At 29.7% G+C, this 14,673-nt stretch overlaps 1 protein-coding gene across 3 annotated transcripts; it reads right to left on the minus strand.

Moving 5' to 3' along the window:
- Positions 1 to 2,088: 2,088 nt before the first annotated feature.
- LOC129907182 (maternal protein exuperantia) lies at positions 2,089 to 13,836 on the minus strand. 3 transcript variants are annotated; one of them, XM_055983276.1, is made up of 6 exons: positions 13,683 to 13,836; positions 12,766 to 12,885; positions 12,539 to 12,691; positions 2,946 to 3,885; positions 2,629 to 2,885; positions 2,089 to 2,323 (listed from the first exon to the last, which is right to left on the minus strand). In XM_055983276.1, exons 2-6 carry the CDS (start codon positions 12,868 to 12,870, stop codon positions 2,315 to 2,317), a joined length of 1,464 nt encoding a protein of 487 aa, XP_055839251.1. In that variant the 5' UTR covers positions 12,871 to 12,885; positions 13,683 to 13,836; the 3' UTR covers positions 2,089 to 2,314. The 3 variants fall into 3 exon arrangements, with proteins under 3 accessions (XP_055839251.1, XP_055839249.1, XP_055839250.1); XM_055983274.1 differs by lacking the exon at positions 2,089 to 2,323 and having other exon boundaries at positions 2,520 to 2,885; XM_055983275.1 differs by lacking the exons at positions 2,089 to 2,323; positions 13,683 to 13,836 and adding an exon at positions 13,020 to 13,235 and having other exon boundaries at positions 2,520 to 2,885.
- Between the last annotated feature and the right edge of the window lie 837 nt (positions 13,837 to 14,673).

Consider the following 14,673-nt stretch of genomic DNA (forward strand, 5'->3'; position numbering starts at 1 on the left):
GTTAAAAAAAAACAGCCCTTGGCCCTTTCTGCATTTTTAGTTATACAATACTTTTAATATTTGTCTATAGAAAAAAATGATACACATACGCCACAGTGACCTGTAACGATACATACGTATGTAAATGGTTTTCGAAATAACCAATTTTGTAAACCAATGACCGAATCGCGAATGTTAGTTAAAACAACTTTTCAGGATGTTAAATTTCAACAGAATAACTTAGAAACAAAAAATTATACATTCAGAATTATTGCGATTAACAACTACATATCAATTATTGATAGTTGATAAAAGTTTGATATCTTATAATTTAATAAACAAATGTTTTGATAACAAATTATAATAAATGGAGTTTTAAAATACCAAATTTCAGTATTTATCAACAATCAATAATTTATAGTTGACAATCGCAATACGGGTGATAGATAAAAACGATAATGCAAGGCCTTACGAGTTGAGTTTATATATTTTGTTTCTTAAATTTGTAAAAAATAGGTGTGTTTATTATTAACTTGCGTGGTAAGTAATGTTTCCAAAAATAAACAAATGAAAGTGTATTCAATAAGTCTTTAATAGAAAAAAAAGCAGAAAAAATAATTTTCGTCTGTCGAAGAAACAATCCGTCAAAAAAATCTGTCGTAGATCCATTGGAAGGTTAAACGATAGAGGCGAAAGCGTTTGTCTATCTATCAATAGATGACTTTTGTCGAAAGTCGATCATCGAAAATGAATTTTGGTATTGTAAATCTTTGTCGACAGACGACTTTTGTCTATAGTAGTCGATCAGCTAAAAAGGTATTTTGGGATTGAGAACGATATTTTTTGTTTAATCATTCGATCTTTTTCGTTTACAATTTTGCTTTCGACTAAAATCCAAATCATAATTCACAAGAGCAAATATTTGGTAGAAAGAGATACAAAATACCAAAACAGATATTTATCGATTCCATAGACTTTTATCGCATTGAAAGTTGAACGACACTCGCAATAAGACCCAATAATACAAAACTTCACATTCGCCTACTAAAAAGTTCGACTTCGTATTCCGTATTGGAGCCAAGCCGCTTTCAAAAATGTTCCATAAAACGCATTCACTTTTTTGTATGAGACTTTTAATTTTGTTTTTAATTTTTCAGGCTTCAAGTATAATTATTTTTGTTTTTCATATTTTAGTACATTATGAGTTTCATGTTCATTGGCAGATGTAAAATCAATATTGTAGGTATGTTTTCTTTTTTAGAGTTGAAAATTAAATTATTTAATGGATAAACATTCGTTTAGCTCGCATTATTGAACTTTTTTTTTTTCAAAGTTTCAATATTGGAAACAATTTTTTTAAAATTTTGGTCAATTTACACCCTTAAAGTACAAAAAATTCTTTACATTAAATTTTTCTTTTTTCTTCATGGTTTTTAGTTTCACGAAAATATCAGAATCAATATCATTGATATTGCAAATTCCAAAAAGTTTGATGCACTATCAAAATACCTAAAACTGCTAAAAATGAAGAAATTTAAACAAAATACCTTTTTTGGTTCAATTCAACAATTTATTATTTCTAAACAGAATATATTATATAATCATATATTAAGAAAAAAAAAAAGAAAACAATTTTTAATTAATAACAAATGGAAAGCGATCGCATTTTTATATGCATAAATTGCACTATTTCAAAAAAATAAAAAAAAAATAATAAATCTCTTCTAATTCTATACATCGATCATCAAGAGATGTATTCAAAAACAATCATGATCGTTATGTTAGTTAGTATCAAAACCAATAATAATTATTAAAAAAATGTTATTTGGTTCAATGTGAGTTTACAAAGTTTTTGTTCTAAACAAATAATGTGCAATTCAATGTTCACCTTTTTGTAATATTGTTTGCATTCCAAAATTGGATTTGCTTTTTATGTAATTCATTAAAGGTTTTACCACAAAAAGGTTAATAATTAAATGCAGTAAATTAATAATAATGGCAATTAACAAAAAAAAATAATAAAACTCATAGAACCATAATTCCAAAGCGGTTTTTCCTTGGTGGAAATAGATGCTTCTTAAAACCAAAACTGGATTGATGTTTTGTACGTTTGTTTTTTTTTTTTTTTTAATTCATAAGTTTTTTTGTTGTTTTTTTTTTCTTCATTTTTTCTTCTACTCTTGGTTATTTTCTTCCACATAGAATAATTTCGGTACGATCTGAATGTTTTAAATCCGAAAGTAGCAAAATATTGATAATTTAATAAACTACGATGACGACATTTCTCCTTTTTTGTTTTTTTGTTCTCAATTTTCCACTCCAATTTTGTGTTTTCTTACATTTTCTGCATTTGAAATGAGATTTTTAAAAAAATATATATTTTCTCATTTTGTTTTTTTTAAAGAACTTCATGGTTTATAGTAAAAATACTATCAAAGTTTGTAAAAATCTGTTATCGATATGTTGGCAAATAAATGCAACATGTTTTGTGCTTTGTATAAAAAGTGTGTTAGAATTTTTGATTAATTCTACTAGTGTCGTTGTTTTTTTTTAAGGCACTTTGTGGTCAAATGAGTTCAATTTGGCTGAGCCTGAGCCGATTTGAATTCAATGACAGTTAATTGTTTACAAATTAGAAACCAAAGGCACCTTGGCAATCTCTGGCACAACTGCTGCCACAGGTGTGGCAATTGGTGTTGCAACAGGTGTAACTACAGCTGTGGCTGAAATGGTTGTGTTTGCTCCATTGGCTTTGGCATTAGAATTGTTACGAGAACGTGGACCCCTGCGTGATCGTGGGGTCCTTCGCGCTGGGGTACCATCTTTTGTTGTTGAGTCAGGTTGCATTTTGTTATCACCAGCAACGTTGTTTGCATCACCTCCAGCTTGGTTCTCCTTGTTACGACCTGGAATTTAAATAAACATTTAAAAAGAATAAATTTTTATTTGTTGTAATGTTTACTCACCACCCGATCGTCTCGGAGCTCTTCTAGTCGATTTAATCACTGGTTTGATTGTTGTCTTGGCTGGATCATAGAAACTATCAAACAGTTCAATCAAATCTGTTTTGTCTTCTTGCTTCAAATCTTCGATAGCTTGGATAACTTCTGCCAAACCTTCCTTTTGTTTTTCTGTCCAAATGGTATTCAAACTAGTCAAGTCATGACCATTCTCAGCCAAAATAATGCGATACTTGACCGCACGCAGACGATGCTGTAGAGTTGCCTTGAAATAATTCAAAAATACCGGTCGGAAAGAATTCTGACGTTCCAGCATCAAATTTTGGCTTTCTAGTTCATCTAGATCACAGGAGATTGGTTGGGCATACTGTGTGATAATTTCGTGCATTAATTCAGCATCATCATTATTATTATTGTTGTTATTTGTCAATCGAAGTGCTACGTTATAAGTCATTTTAGCGCGAATACTGGCGCTACCATCGAATAAATCAGATTCACTATTTGATCGTCTACGATTTCTTCGCTGTTTTTTGTTGTTTTCTGTTTTTGGTGAAACAGATGCATCACCTCCATTCTCTACTTTTGGTGGTGTAGATGTTGATGAGCTTACAACTTGTTCTTCATTGTTGTTATTTTTATCACCAACTCCCGAAAGAGTTTTAGCGAGTTTTCTCAAACTCAAATACTGTATGGTACCATCTTCATTTGTGCTCGTGACATTTTTCTGAGCTAAATGGAAGCCATTTGCAAATGCTTTGACCGTTTGTTGGAATCTCTCCAGGAGATCGTATTTTTTAAGTGATTCCAAAATCATATAAGGAATGAATTTTCTTTCTTCGTGATAGATCATTACGATGCCATCGGATTCGGGATTAGATTTCTTAAGCGATTCCAGCCAATTAAGGAAATCTTTTAATGCAGCTACTTCTGATTTAGACTTAATCACCTAGAAAGGAATGCGTTTGTTTAGAAATTATACTTTTAAGTTTAATAATAAAGAAATCGGCCCAAAAAAAATATAAATAAAAATAAAACGAATTAGTACAATTCTTGGAAGAATATCAAATAAAATGAGGGAAAGGACCCACACGAACTTTGTTTTACTCTTTACTATTATTTATCTTAGACCCGAAGAAGAAGATAGTTTTATTCTTCTATTAAATGTTTTATTCTAAGAATAAGCTATATCTGACTTTTGAAAAATTGATTTTTTGTCTATCTGGGGAATAAGTCCTAACTGACTGTTTAACTGGCTATTGAAAAATTGGTCCTTAGGAAAAAATATATTTTGTTTGAATGATAAAAATTAAGTTTTCGGGCTTAATGATCTTTCAGAGAATTAATGAAATTAATAAGAACTAATTCATTATTTTCCCAACGTTTCTCCGGTTTTTTTCCGGCTTCATCAGGGGATTTTTCTTTATTAGTTTTTTTTTAGGATTGGCCTATTGCATTTTGATTGTTTTAATTGGCATTTAAAATAAATTTAAAAAAAAAAACTTTTTACAGTTAAAATAAATTAAAAACAAACGGAAATAAATATTTGACATTAAAAACAGATAAGTTATGGCAACACTCAGTGGATAATTTTCGAAAAGCTTAAAAAAAAAAAATTGCAATTTTTTTAGCTGAATGCAGGAGTTCGGTTTGTTGAATTATTTGCAATCGAAATATTTTTTTTTTCATTCGGAAGCAGATATTTTCGGATCAAATTCCCTAAACAAGCTTTGGTTGACAGAAATGAGATCACAGTGAACAGGCCTATGCATTCAGCTAAAAAAATTACAACTTTTTTTTTTTAAGATTTTCGAAAATTATCCAAGGGGTACCCCTTGTCTAAAAATTCGGAATTTTTAAAAATCCATCGAATGAGACATCAAAAAAAAGGACTCTTTAGACTCTATTCATAACTGAAAACCAAAAGATTGTAGGAGTTCGGGTTGTTGAATTATTTGCAATCGAATTTTTTATTTTTTCTTTCGAAAGCAGATATTTTCGGATCAAAGTCCCGAAACAAGTTTTGGTTAACAGATATTAGGTACCACGCCCCTAAGAAGAAAATGTCTATTTTAAAAATGTTTCCTTTCAACAAGATATCAGCTCTATTATTCTACTAAGTTTCAAGATTCAACGATGATCAAAAGTGCTCTTTAATATTTGATGAAAATTTAGCGAAAATGGTCGGATGCCAAGCCTCTTTGAATCAAAAATTTCAAAATTTTCGATTTTTTCCTTTCCATTTACGAAAAGTCTAATTACTGTGCAAAATTTCATGTTTCGACGATAACGGGAAGTGCGTCATAATTTATAAATTAATATGATTTATCAGTGAGTGAGTCGGTCAGTTACGGTTTTTGTGATTTTAGAGGTCGATATCTCAGGAACTACTCATCTTATGCAGCTGCAAAAATTTTGCAGGTAGTTGCTATAATAATAATAATAATAATAATAATAATAATAATAATAATAATAATAATAATAATAATAATAATAATAATAATAATAATAATAATAATAATAATAATAATAATAATAATAATAATAATAATAATAATAATAATAATTTTAACTATATGCCTGTAAGACCTGAGGTCTTTTAAATGCATACTGCACGGCAATAATTAGAAGGAATAGAAAGATAGGAAAGAATTTAATTTTTAATTTTTATAGGCTAGCTAAACAAATTTTAAGAGTTTGAGGCTTATTTGGTATAGAAGTTAGAATAAGTTGCTAAAGTTGGAATAAGTTGAAAAAGTTGGCTGGGCACTACCTTGTCCCTTGATTGAGGTCATGGAGTTGCCTGCTCTGTTCTTCTATGGACTTGTCAGATCTTTGAGTGGACATGCAAACAAATTTCTTAGCCAATGGCCGACGAACGGTTTGACGAAAACCACTTTTTTGGATTTCTAAATCATTATACGCAAGTTTTAATTAAAACCTACAGAGAAATTCAGCCGTTTACAGAAAAATAAAAAACCGTTCTGTTAAACGTACAACTTCAAAAATATTAAATCAAAATCATTCGAGAAATATAAATTTTTATCATCTAGGTACTCAAAAAAACTACGAATGGATGTTGGAGTTAATTGTTACTTTGAGTAAAATAAAGTTCAAAATCGTGACGATTATTATTGCATTAAGTGCAATAAAACTCAAGTACAATGCAACGCGTTTAACAAAATTGCGTGTGTAAGAAGTTTCAACGCATCAATATTCGCCGCTTTAAATGCGAATCAAACATTTGTTTTGCAAAATACAAGCAAACGCGATTTTAATCTGCCTTAATCGCTTAAGAAGCACATTTTGTTCTGTTTAATTTGAAAATTAATGGCAATAGGTATCGGGAGAAGACTAACAATTCGTAAGTCGTAAGCTGGGAAAGTGGGAACAGATTTACAATAGGTTTTTTGTTTAGTTTTTTGGGGATATACAAATTTTCGTAATCTTTCAAATATATTCATCATGCGAAAAGTGGAAACACATACATAATCTTGAAATTGCAAGTTTTTTTTTGTGTTTTTAAATATTACAACTGGCCAATTGATAGTGAAAACAAATACGTTCATCCGCCGTTTCCAAAAAAAAATTCAATGATGCATTTTTTTTTAAATAATTATGGAACCAAAATAAATTATTGCCACTGGAATTATAGATATTCAATCCCTGATATGAAAAATATCGTATAAATCACAAGATTTATTTAGATTTTTGACTTATGGCTTTTCGATTGCATTTTTTTGGGTAGAAGACAACAAGCAAACCACTTGAACCAAACATTTTCATATCATGGAATGGTGATATTTTGTTAGTGCCAACATTTTCTTTATGTACATATAACACTGCTCCTCAAATAACTTTTTTTTTTTAATTTAGTTTTTTGTATTTTTGTCACAAATACAAACAAAAACTTGAGATAAAGTTTGATTCTTCCGAACTGCACGCCAAAAAGAAAAAAAAGCAATACATATTGGTAAACTTTTGAGCTGATACCTACCACAAAAGTTGAGAAGCACTATTTAGTAAAAAAAAAAATATAAAATTGCCATTAAAAAGCAAATGTGTTATTGTAAAACACATTTTGCTGTTTAATGGGTTAGGAAAATCTCTACAGATCAGTTATCGTTGGGGATGCACCTGATTTTAATATTGATTATGAATCGGTTTTCTTCCACCAAAGTAATCTGGACCCATGTTCTGTAATTATGGAATCGATAAAATTTTTCGAGAAATGGTGAAAATGGAAACGCATCGACGGTTTCTGGAACTTTGACAGTCGATAACTTTATCGACTGAAACAGCACTATCTGATGGCATCCTTACTTTTATAAATTTTTAAAAATTTAAGCCTTGCTGAAAAAATAAATAAATTGTGTGCTTTTAGTACTTAGTTGTATGGAGAACAAAATTTTAAAATGCGTTTTTTTTTCGAAATGAGTTGGAATGGACTTATGCTGTTTTTCCCCTGGACCAGGCATGTCAGACTCAATGGCTACGAAGGGCCAAAACAGCTAGATCAAAATTTGTATGGGCCGCAGAAAAAAGTAAAACTAAAATCTTTATAACACAAATTTATAAAAAAACAGGAAGAATGATAACATAAATGTATTCCATTTACCATGTTTTTTCTAAGACCAAGGTTAGTTAGGCTGGAGCTTAATGGTAACTCATTACTCTTAATGACTTACGAAAAAGAGCGAAAAAAAATCAAGATATCTTGTCTTACAAAGACATAAATCTGCAAGCCTTTTGTCATATTCAGTATTAAAGTTTAAATTTTTAGTGGATTATTTTTGAAACGACCGACCACCGATGCAAACTAACCTAAATTTGACATATTGCATACTGGTGTTAAGGTTTTCACCATCAAAACCTAAAAAAATTCCCAAGACCCAGAGCCGTTTGGTAGGTTAAATCAGAATATTCGCTTTTAATTCACTTTAAGAAATCGCATATCCCCTGATTAACGCCACGAGATTTTATAAAATTTATAATTTTGTTTTTAAGTACATATTCCATACTTATTTATTTGTTGATTAGAAAAAAAAGGAGATGCATGTACATATGTCGAAAGCTGGGAACACAAAATCTAAAATAAAAACTTAATATAAAAAAAAATGTGGACTGGGCAGCAGAGTTATGCGTTATGGGCCGCATGCGGCCCGCGGGCCGCAAGTTTGACATGCCTGCCCTGGACCCTTCATTTTCAAACATTTCTACTTTTGAAATTTATCATTTCAGTTTTCATATAAAAAATTTTTGAAGTTTGTTTTAATTTTTTTTATAAATCCAGAATCGAATTTGTTATGAAAATGTGATAAAACTTATCACTTCAGTTTCACAGATTGACCTCCATACATGTTTAAGTTATTGGATTGTCAATTGTTCAAGTTAGAAAGAGTCCACTATATACATTTGGAAACTATTATAGTTGAGTAGGGTCAATGTGGGTAAATGTAAACAATTTCATGTCTTTTTTTTCTTTCGACTTTAGATTTTTTTATGTTTTCACGGAACAACTTGAATGGTATCTTCAAATGCAAATATGAAATGATGGCAATTCTTCTTTATTAATATAAACAAATATTTCCCAAATTGTTTACATTACTGTCAAATATGGCATGTTTACAAATACCCCACCATGTTTGTGTTTTTTTACAAATTCGGGGTAAATGTGAACACTGATTTAAAATTTAGAATTTCCTCTTTATCATATGGATAACGACTTGAAAAACGTTCAAGAAGGTACTTGACAAAAACTTTTTCAAATTCCAATAAAAGTTTTTGTTTTCTTCCTTTGATTCTTTATATAGGCGCCCAATATGCATCCTGAGCAGCTCTGAACGTCATATTTTTTGTTTTTTTACGTCAACGACCGATTTTGCAACATCATCTACTGAAAATGATGGTGTTGGCTACTTTAAAATGTGACTCCGCGGCACTTTAGCAATAGTAATTGACTAAAAATACTTTATTTTTATTAAAACCAATAATTTCACCAAATATGTTTGTTTATATTTACCCCCAGAATACGTTGTTTACATTTACCCATTATGAAAAATATTCTGGGGTAAATGTAAACATATGCAAATCGACATAAATGTCCTGTATTTTAAAATTTGCTTGTATCACATAGAATCTACATCAAAATTAAAAACAAAAAAGTATTTGCAAATTATACTGACTTAATTGAATCTGCAAAAATATTTAATTTTTCTGAAAGACTAACGACTTGTTTGGCACTTTAAAAAATTATCTTTCACGGAAAATACGCTCGTCGAATGAATTCTCTCTTGACAGCAATGAGCTTGACGTATAAGTTAAAAGATACATGCGTCCGCGGTTTGTACTTATGTATGCATCAAATAGATTTAACTGAAGCTTGTTATGAGCCATGTTTTCATTTACCCCTGTTTACATTTACCCACATTGACCCTAACTAAAGCAAAATATTAGGGAAACCGGCCGAACAGCTCCGATTTCAATGTTTTTTTTTCAAACGTCGGTAATTAAAAATACTTTAACCTCTATACTGCCCATAATCTCTTAAAGGCCCTAACTACAAAATTTTCGATTTTGATTTTTTTTTGCGTATTTCGAGTTAGGGCATTGTCTCTGATTTATTCTCATTTATTTTTAGCCTAGGTCTTCAAATTATTCAGAAAATTCAAAATGTACTTTTGAATTTTTCATTATATGCAAATTGCGATATTCAGCCCTATGATGGTAGCCGATCGGAAAAATATCCGATCGGAGAAAAGTTCCGATCGGAAGATTTTTGTATTCACGGTACCCGAATTTGAGGAGAAAAATTGACTTCAAACAACGCACTCACTTGACATCTACCAGTTTGCAAAAATATTTTTTTTATCGTGAAAATAACATTTAACAAAACACTAGAAACACAAAAACATACAATAATAGAAATTACTTGCACATTACTGTTTTGTGCACTCATTTGTGTGTTTTTGAACAATTTATTTGTTTATTATTCCAATTTTTTTGGTTTTTATATTTTTCGGATAGTATTTCACGTTTGATTTTCTATCGGAAGGAATCGGAAAGAAAAAAAAGCACAAAGCACTACCCGTCGCAAATATTTTGACAGTTCACTGCATAGCATCGCATGTATTTTGAATTTTCAACGCACCTAAGATTTTTTTCGTAAATCTGTCCGATTTTACAGTCGGAAGGGTTAAAATCATATGAAAACTGAAAAAATCGTACAAATCGGATACAAATCTCTTCCGATCGGCTACCATCATAGGGCTGATTAGATTTAGTGTTTCCCCTTTATAACTCAGAAGTAAGAAAAATGTGGTTAGGGTCTTTACGAGATTATGGGCAGTATAGATTTAAAATTGGCGTTGTTGCCGTATTGTTTTTTTTTTTTTGTTAAAATTAATTTTTTTTTTGCTTAAATTTCTGAATTAAATATATTTAATTCAATTTAAAAAATTAATATGACAATAGCAGCAATTTTTAACCTATAGAGGTTAGTGTTTTTAATTATTACTGATGATTGAAAAAAAAAAAGATCATCAAAATCGAAGCTGTTCAATTTTTTGGGCTTTAGTTACTCCACTGATAAAGAAGCACACACTTCTAAGACATACGAATAGGTCATATAAAATTAATTGTTAGGTACCTATTGCAAATTAAATCATTACTGCCGCAATGGCTCGTATGCATAAAACAATAGGAAACAATAGGAAATTAATAAGTATAAACTAGGTTTGATATGCACAAAATGTTGATAAAAAAAAGCTCATACTTTACAATTTTTACCGACTTCCAAAAAGGAGGAGGATTGAGTGAACCAATTTTGATAATTCTTTTTGTGTTGGAAAGCTGGTGGCTACAATGTGGGCCCATTTTAATTTCGTTCAGTTCTGGATATAGGAACTATTAGAAAAACCATAAAACCCAGTTTTAGCATTGGAAGTCGGTTTAGTTTTTTGATAAAAATGATTATTCAAGTAAAAGCATTTACTATTTTGTATGCATATCACCCAATGAGACAAGAAAACATTTCACATCTCATCAGTGCTGCCATTTCGAGATTTAAAAAAACATGATAAAAAACATGATTTCAGTTGAAAAAATATGATTTATAAAAAAAGCAAAAACTGATAGAACATCCACATCGTGACTAGGGGGGGAATAAAACAAATTATTTCGAGTTCATTTTAGAAAATATTATTAATAAAGTACTTTTTGCAAAAAGTCTTAGGCCCATTTTCTTCACTATTGCTCAACTTGAAGCAAACTCCAAAGTTGGCGAACTTGAGAGTTGACTTCAACTCGAGAGTAGAAGCAAAAGTTGAACATTTGTTTTCTTCACTATTTTGTTCTCAACTCTCGAGTTTGAAAAACAAAAGTTGGCCAACTTTCAGTTAAACAAAATATCCCTGGGATATTTGTGACATTTTATTCAAATAAATTTAAAATAAATTTTAAATGTCATTTGTTTTGTTTAATTGTCTTATTTCTATCGAATTTGTTTTAAAACAAATTAAAAATCGGTGGATAAATTTGTTTTTTTATTTGGTGTTGATTTTTTTTTTCAAAAGATTCTATTTGGTAGCAATAATTTTGAAGCGATATAAAAAAAACTTACGGGATGTGAAATGATATATTCATAATTTACAACTGTCAGTGATTCGAAAATATATTATAATGTACATAATGCTCATAAATTAACTATAAAGTGCAACAATTTATTGCTGAATTGAATGAAAAAGCGAATACAATTTAATATTTTTCTTTAAAAAAATAAAAAAATTTAGAGCCATTTTTTTACTAGATATCTATTAGTTTAATTTTCCATTTTTAAAAAGAGGAATCATTACATTTTCATACAATTTAAAAGAAAAAAAAAATATATGATGTTTTCCTACAAAATCTCAAGTTTGCTAGCTCAACTTTGAGAGTTGATAAACTCTAGTTGAGAATCGAAAGTTGGAACTGTCAACTTTGAGTGAAGAAAAACAAAATCTCAAGTTGAGAATAAAAATCCTCAAGTTGACTTCAACTTTTAGTGAAGAAAACGGCTCTTAAAGTAAAAATTTTCAAACTTATTTTATGGTGCAGAAATCATAGATATTGGCTTCAAAAATTTAGTTTATAGTTTTTTTTTCGGGAAAAATTGCCTTTTGTAGGAAAAAATAAATTATTTGTTTTTGTAATTTTCCCACTTTTTTTCAAAAGGTAGTTATAACTTAAATTACAAAAATGGCAGGAATAACACTTGAAAACATACATCAGTTTATAATTTGTACTCATTGATCTCATAGATTCAATCCAAGATCTTAAAAAAAAAAAAAAAAAAAAAAATGCCCATCAGTCTATGTTTCCAATTGGAAAAGGTATACAAATATCTTACATCTTAGAATTAGGGTTGGCCAATCAAAACAGTTGCATTATCGCAGAAGCTTATTCCTATGAAAATTTAAAATCACATGTTCCATACGAAAATAACCTGTTAATACCTAACTGTTAAATTCTACCTGTATGAGTGTTTTTCATTTATATCAACTAACAGTTATTTTACAATAGTAAATCAAATTTAATTTAAAACATACTAAAAAATAATAACTAACCTTGAAAGTTTGCAAAGATTTTAACATCCGATAAAATCCAATAGTTATCACACGAACTTGATGTCGATTAGTTGCAGCTGGATTAAGATTCATGTATGGCATAATGTATTGTTCAAAATGTGAATTTGGTGTATAAGCTGCTAATTGAACAATCTATTACAGAAATACATGCAAAAAGATTATCAACATGTCGATCATTAGATTAAAAATTTGTAAAAAAATCTTACTTCATCGATAAGCCTTTTGCCGGTTGTATCAATATCTACGCCTACAAGCGTATATTTTCCTTTTGGCAAAGTCTTAACGGTTTTTGGTTCATTTAAAGAGCCCATTATCGATATGAGATGCTAAATAAAAAAATACAACCAAAAAAATAAATAAAAACGGTAAAAAAAATTGCAATAAAAAGAAAAGAATGCAGACAAATCTAAACAAGAAAAAGAAAATAGAACAAATAGAATTTCTTAGAACAAAAAATTACCTTATTTTTCAATTGAATGCAAAAAAAAAAAAGAAAACGAAAAGAAAAAAAACCTCTTTTTTATTTCTCCAGATTTAAAAAAAAGTGCAAAATTTTTCTCCACAAGTTTAATTGTGTGCACGTGTCGAAAAAAAAAATTTGTGCAATCACAAATTTCAGTCTATTATCAGTCCTCGCAGTTTGACCTTAGATTTTCAAATGAGAGCTTTGCTAAAGAAAATTTCTTTGTGTGAAAATTTCCTCTTTCGCAATCAAACAACAACAAAAAAAAAATTATCATGGAGACGGAGAGGGCCGTTATTTTATTTTTCCTTTTTTGGGATTTTTTTTTTTTTTTGCTATTTTCTATGTAATTTGTTTTTGCAAAATGGAAAATACAAATACAAATATTCAATCAAAGAATGCTTTGAAGTGAGAGGGTACGACAGGTGGAGTGAATAGGAAAAAAGGGGGAGGCACGCACAAGTAGTTTTTCTTCTTGTTTCGTTTTCAATTTTTTTTCTACTTTTTTTTTTTGCAAATTGAATCGAAAATAGTTTTTCATTTTCAAATAGGACACAAAAGTAGAAATTAATAAATATAACGTTATGAGTCACTGTTGTGTTCAAGTACAAAACAGATGTTAGAAGAAAATTCCATAATTATTTTTTAACTATCACTTACCTGTATGACCGGTATTGAATTTGAATTTTATTTGCAAAGTTTTCTTATGGGATTTTTTTTAAATTGGAAAATTTGTGTGGAAAAAAAAGAGAATTTCCACCTTATGCTGTGCGAAATTTGATTTGTGCTTAGGAGAAGGCGAGTAGTCAAGTACCGAAAACTGATAAGAATATTTTTTATCAGCTGTTTTTGTGAGGTAAGCCGCTGTACGTTTAAATGCAGGGAAATTTGAAAAAGTCAGGGACGGTTACAAGTCAAATGAGAGAAACTTATTTATTTTGTGCGTATTGTCAGCTAAAATTTATCACAACAAAAACATTACTGTTAAAAAAAGAGCCAAGTTATCCTATGTTGAAATTATGCTGGCACAAAAAGTATTGAGATATAAAAGTGTACCAAGTTCTAAAGTTTGGGTTCAAATTCGTATCAATAAAATTTTGATTGCTTACTTGACAATTTTTGTTTTAAATACCGATTTTTAAAGTTATTTCAAAAATTTGCCAAGTAAACAATCAAAATTTTATTGATACGAATTTGAACCCAAGCTTTAGAACTTGGTACACTTTTATATCTCAATACTTTTTGTGCCAGCATAATTTCAACATAGGATAACTTGGCTCTTTTTTAACAGTAATGTTTTTGTTGTGATTTCACTACTTTTTGCAAGGTATGGCTGTAGAATTGAAAATCTCTATATTTGATGAAAATTCAGTGAAAATGGGTGGTTGCCACGCCCCCTGGCTGAAATTCTCAAACTTTAATTTTTTTCCTTTGTATAAACTACCATCTCTACTATTTTACCAAATTTCAAGATTCTACGATAATCAGAAGTGCTCTATAATATTTGATGAAAATTCAGCGGAAATGGGCGGTCGCCACGCCCCCTGGTTGAAATTCTCAGATTTAAATTTTTTTTCCTTTGTATAAATTACCAGCTCTACCATTCTACCAAATTTCAAGATTCTAAGAAAATCAGAAGTGCTCTATAATA

Source organism: Episyrphus balteatus, chromosome 1 (genome assembly GCF_945859705.1).
Source record: "Episyrphus balteatus chromosome 1, idEpiBalt1.1, whole genome shotgun sequence".
In the NCBI taxonomy this organism is placed as follows: Eukaryota; Metazoa; Arthropoda; class Insecta; order Diptera; family Syrphidae; genus Episyrphus; species Episyrphus balteatus.

Excerpts from the sequence above, each read along its gene's own strand:
- LOC129907182 (XM_055983274.1), bottom strand. The coding sequence starts at position 12,870 with ATGGGCTCTTTAAATGAACCAAAAACCGTTAAGACTTTGCCAAAAGGA. Across the intron at positions 3,886-12,538 it reads AATCTTTGCAAACTTTCAAG|GTGATTAAGTCTAAATCAGA; the intron begins GTTAGTTATTAT and ends ATTCCTTTCTAG. Across the intron at positions 2,886-2,945 it reads AGCTCCGAGACGATCGGGTG|GTCGTAACAAGGAGAACCAA; the intron begins GTGAGTAAACAT and ends TTTAAATTCCAG.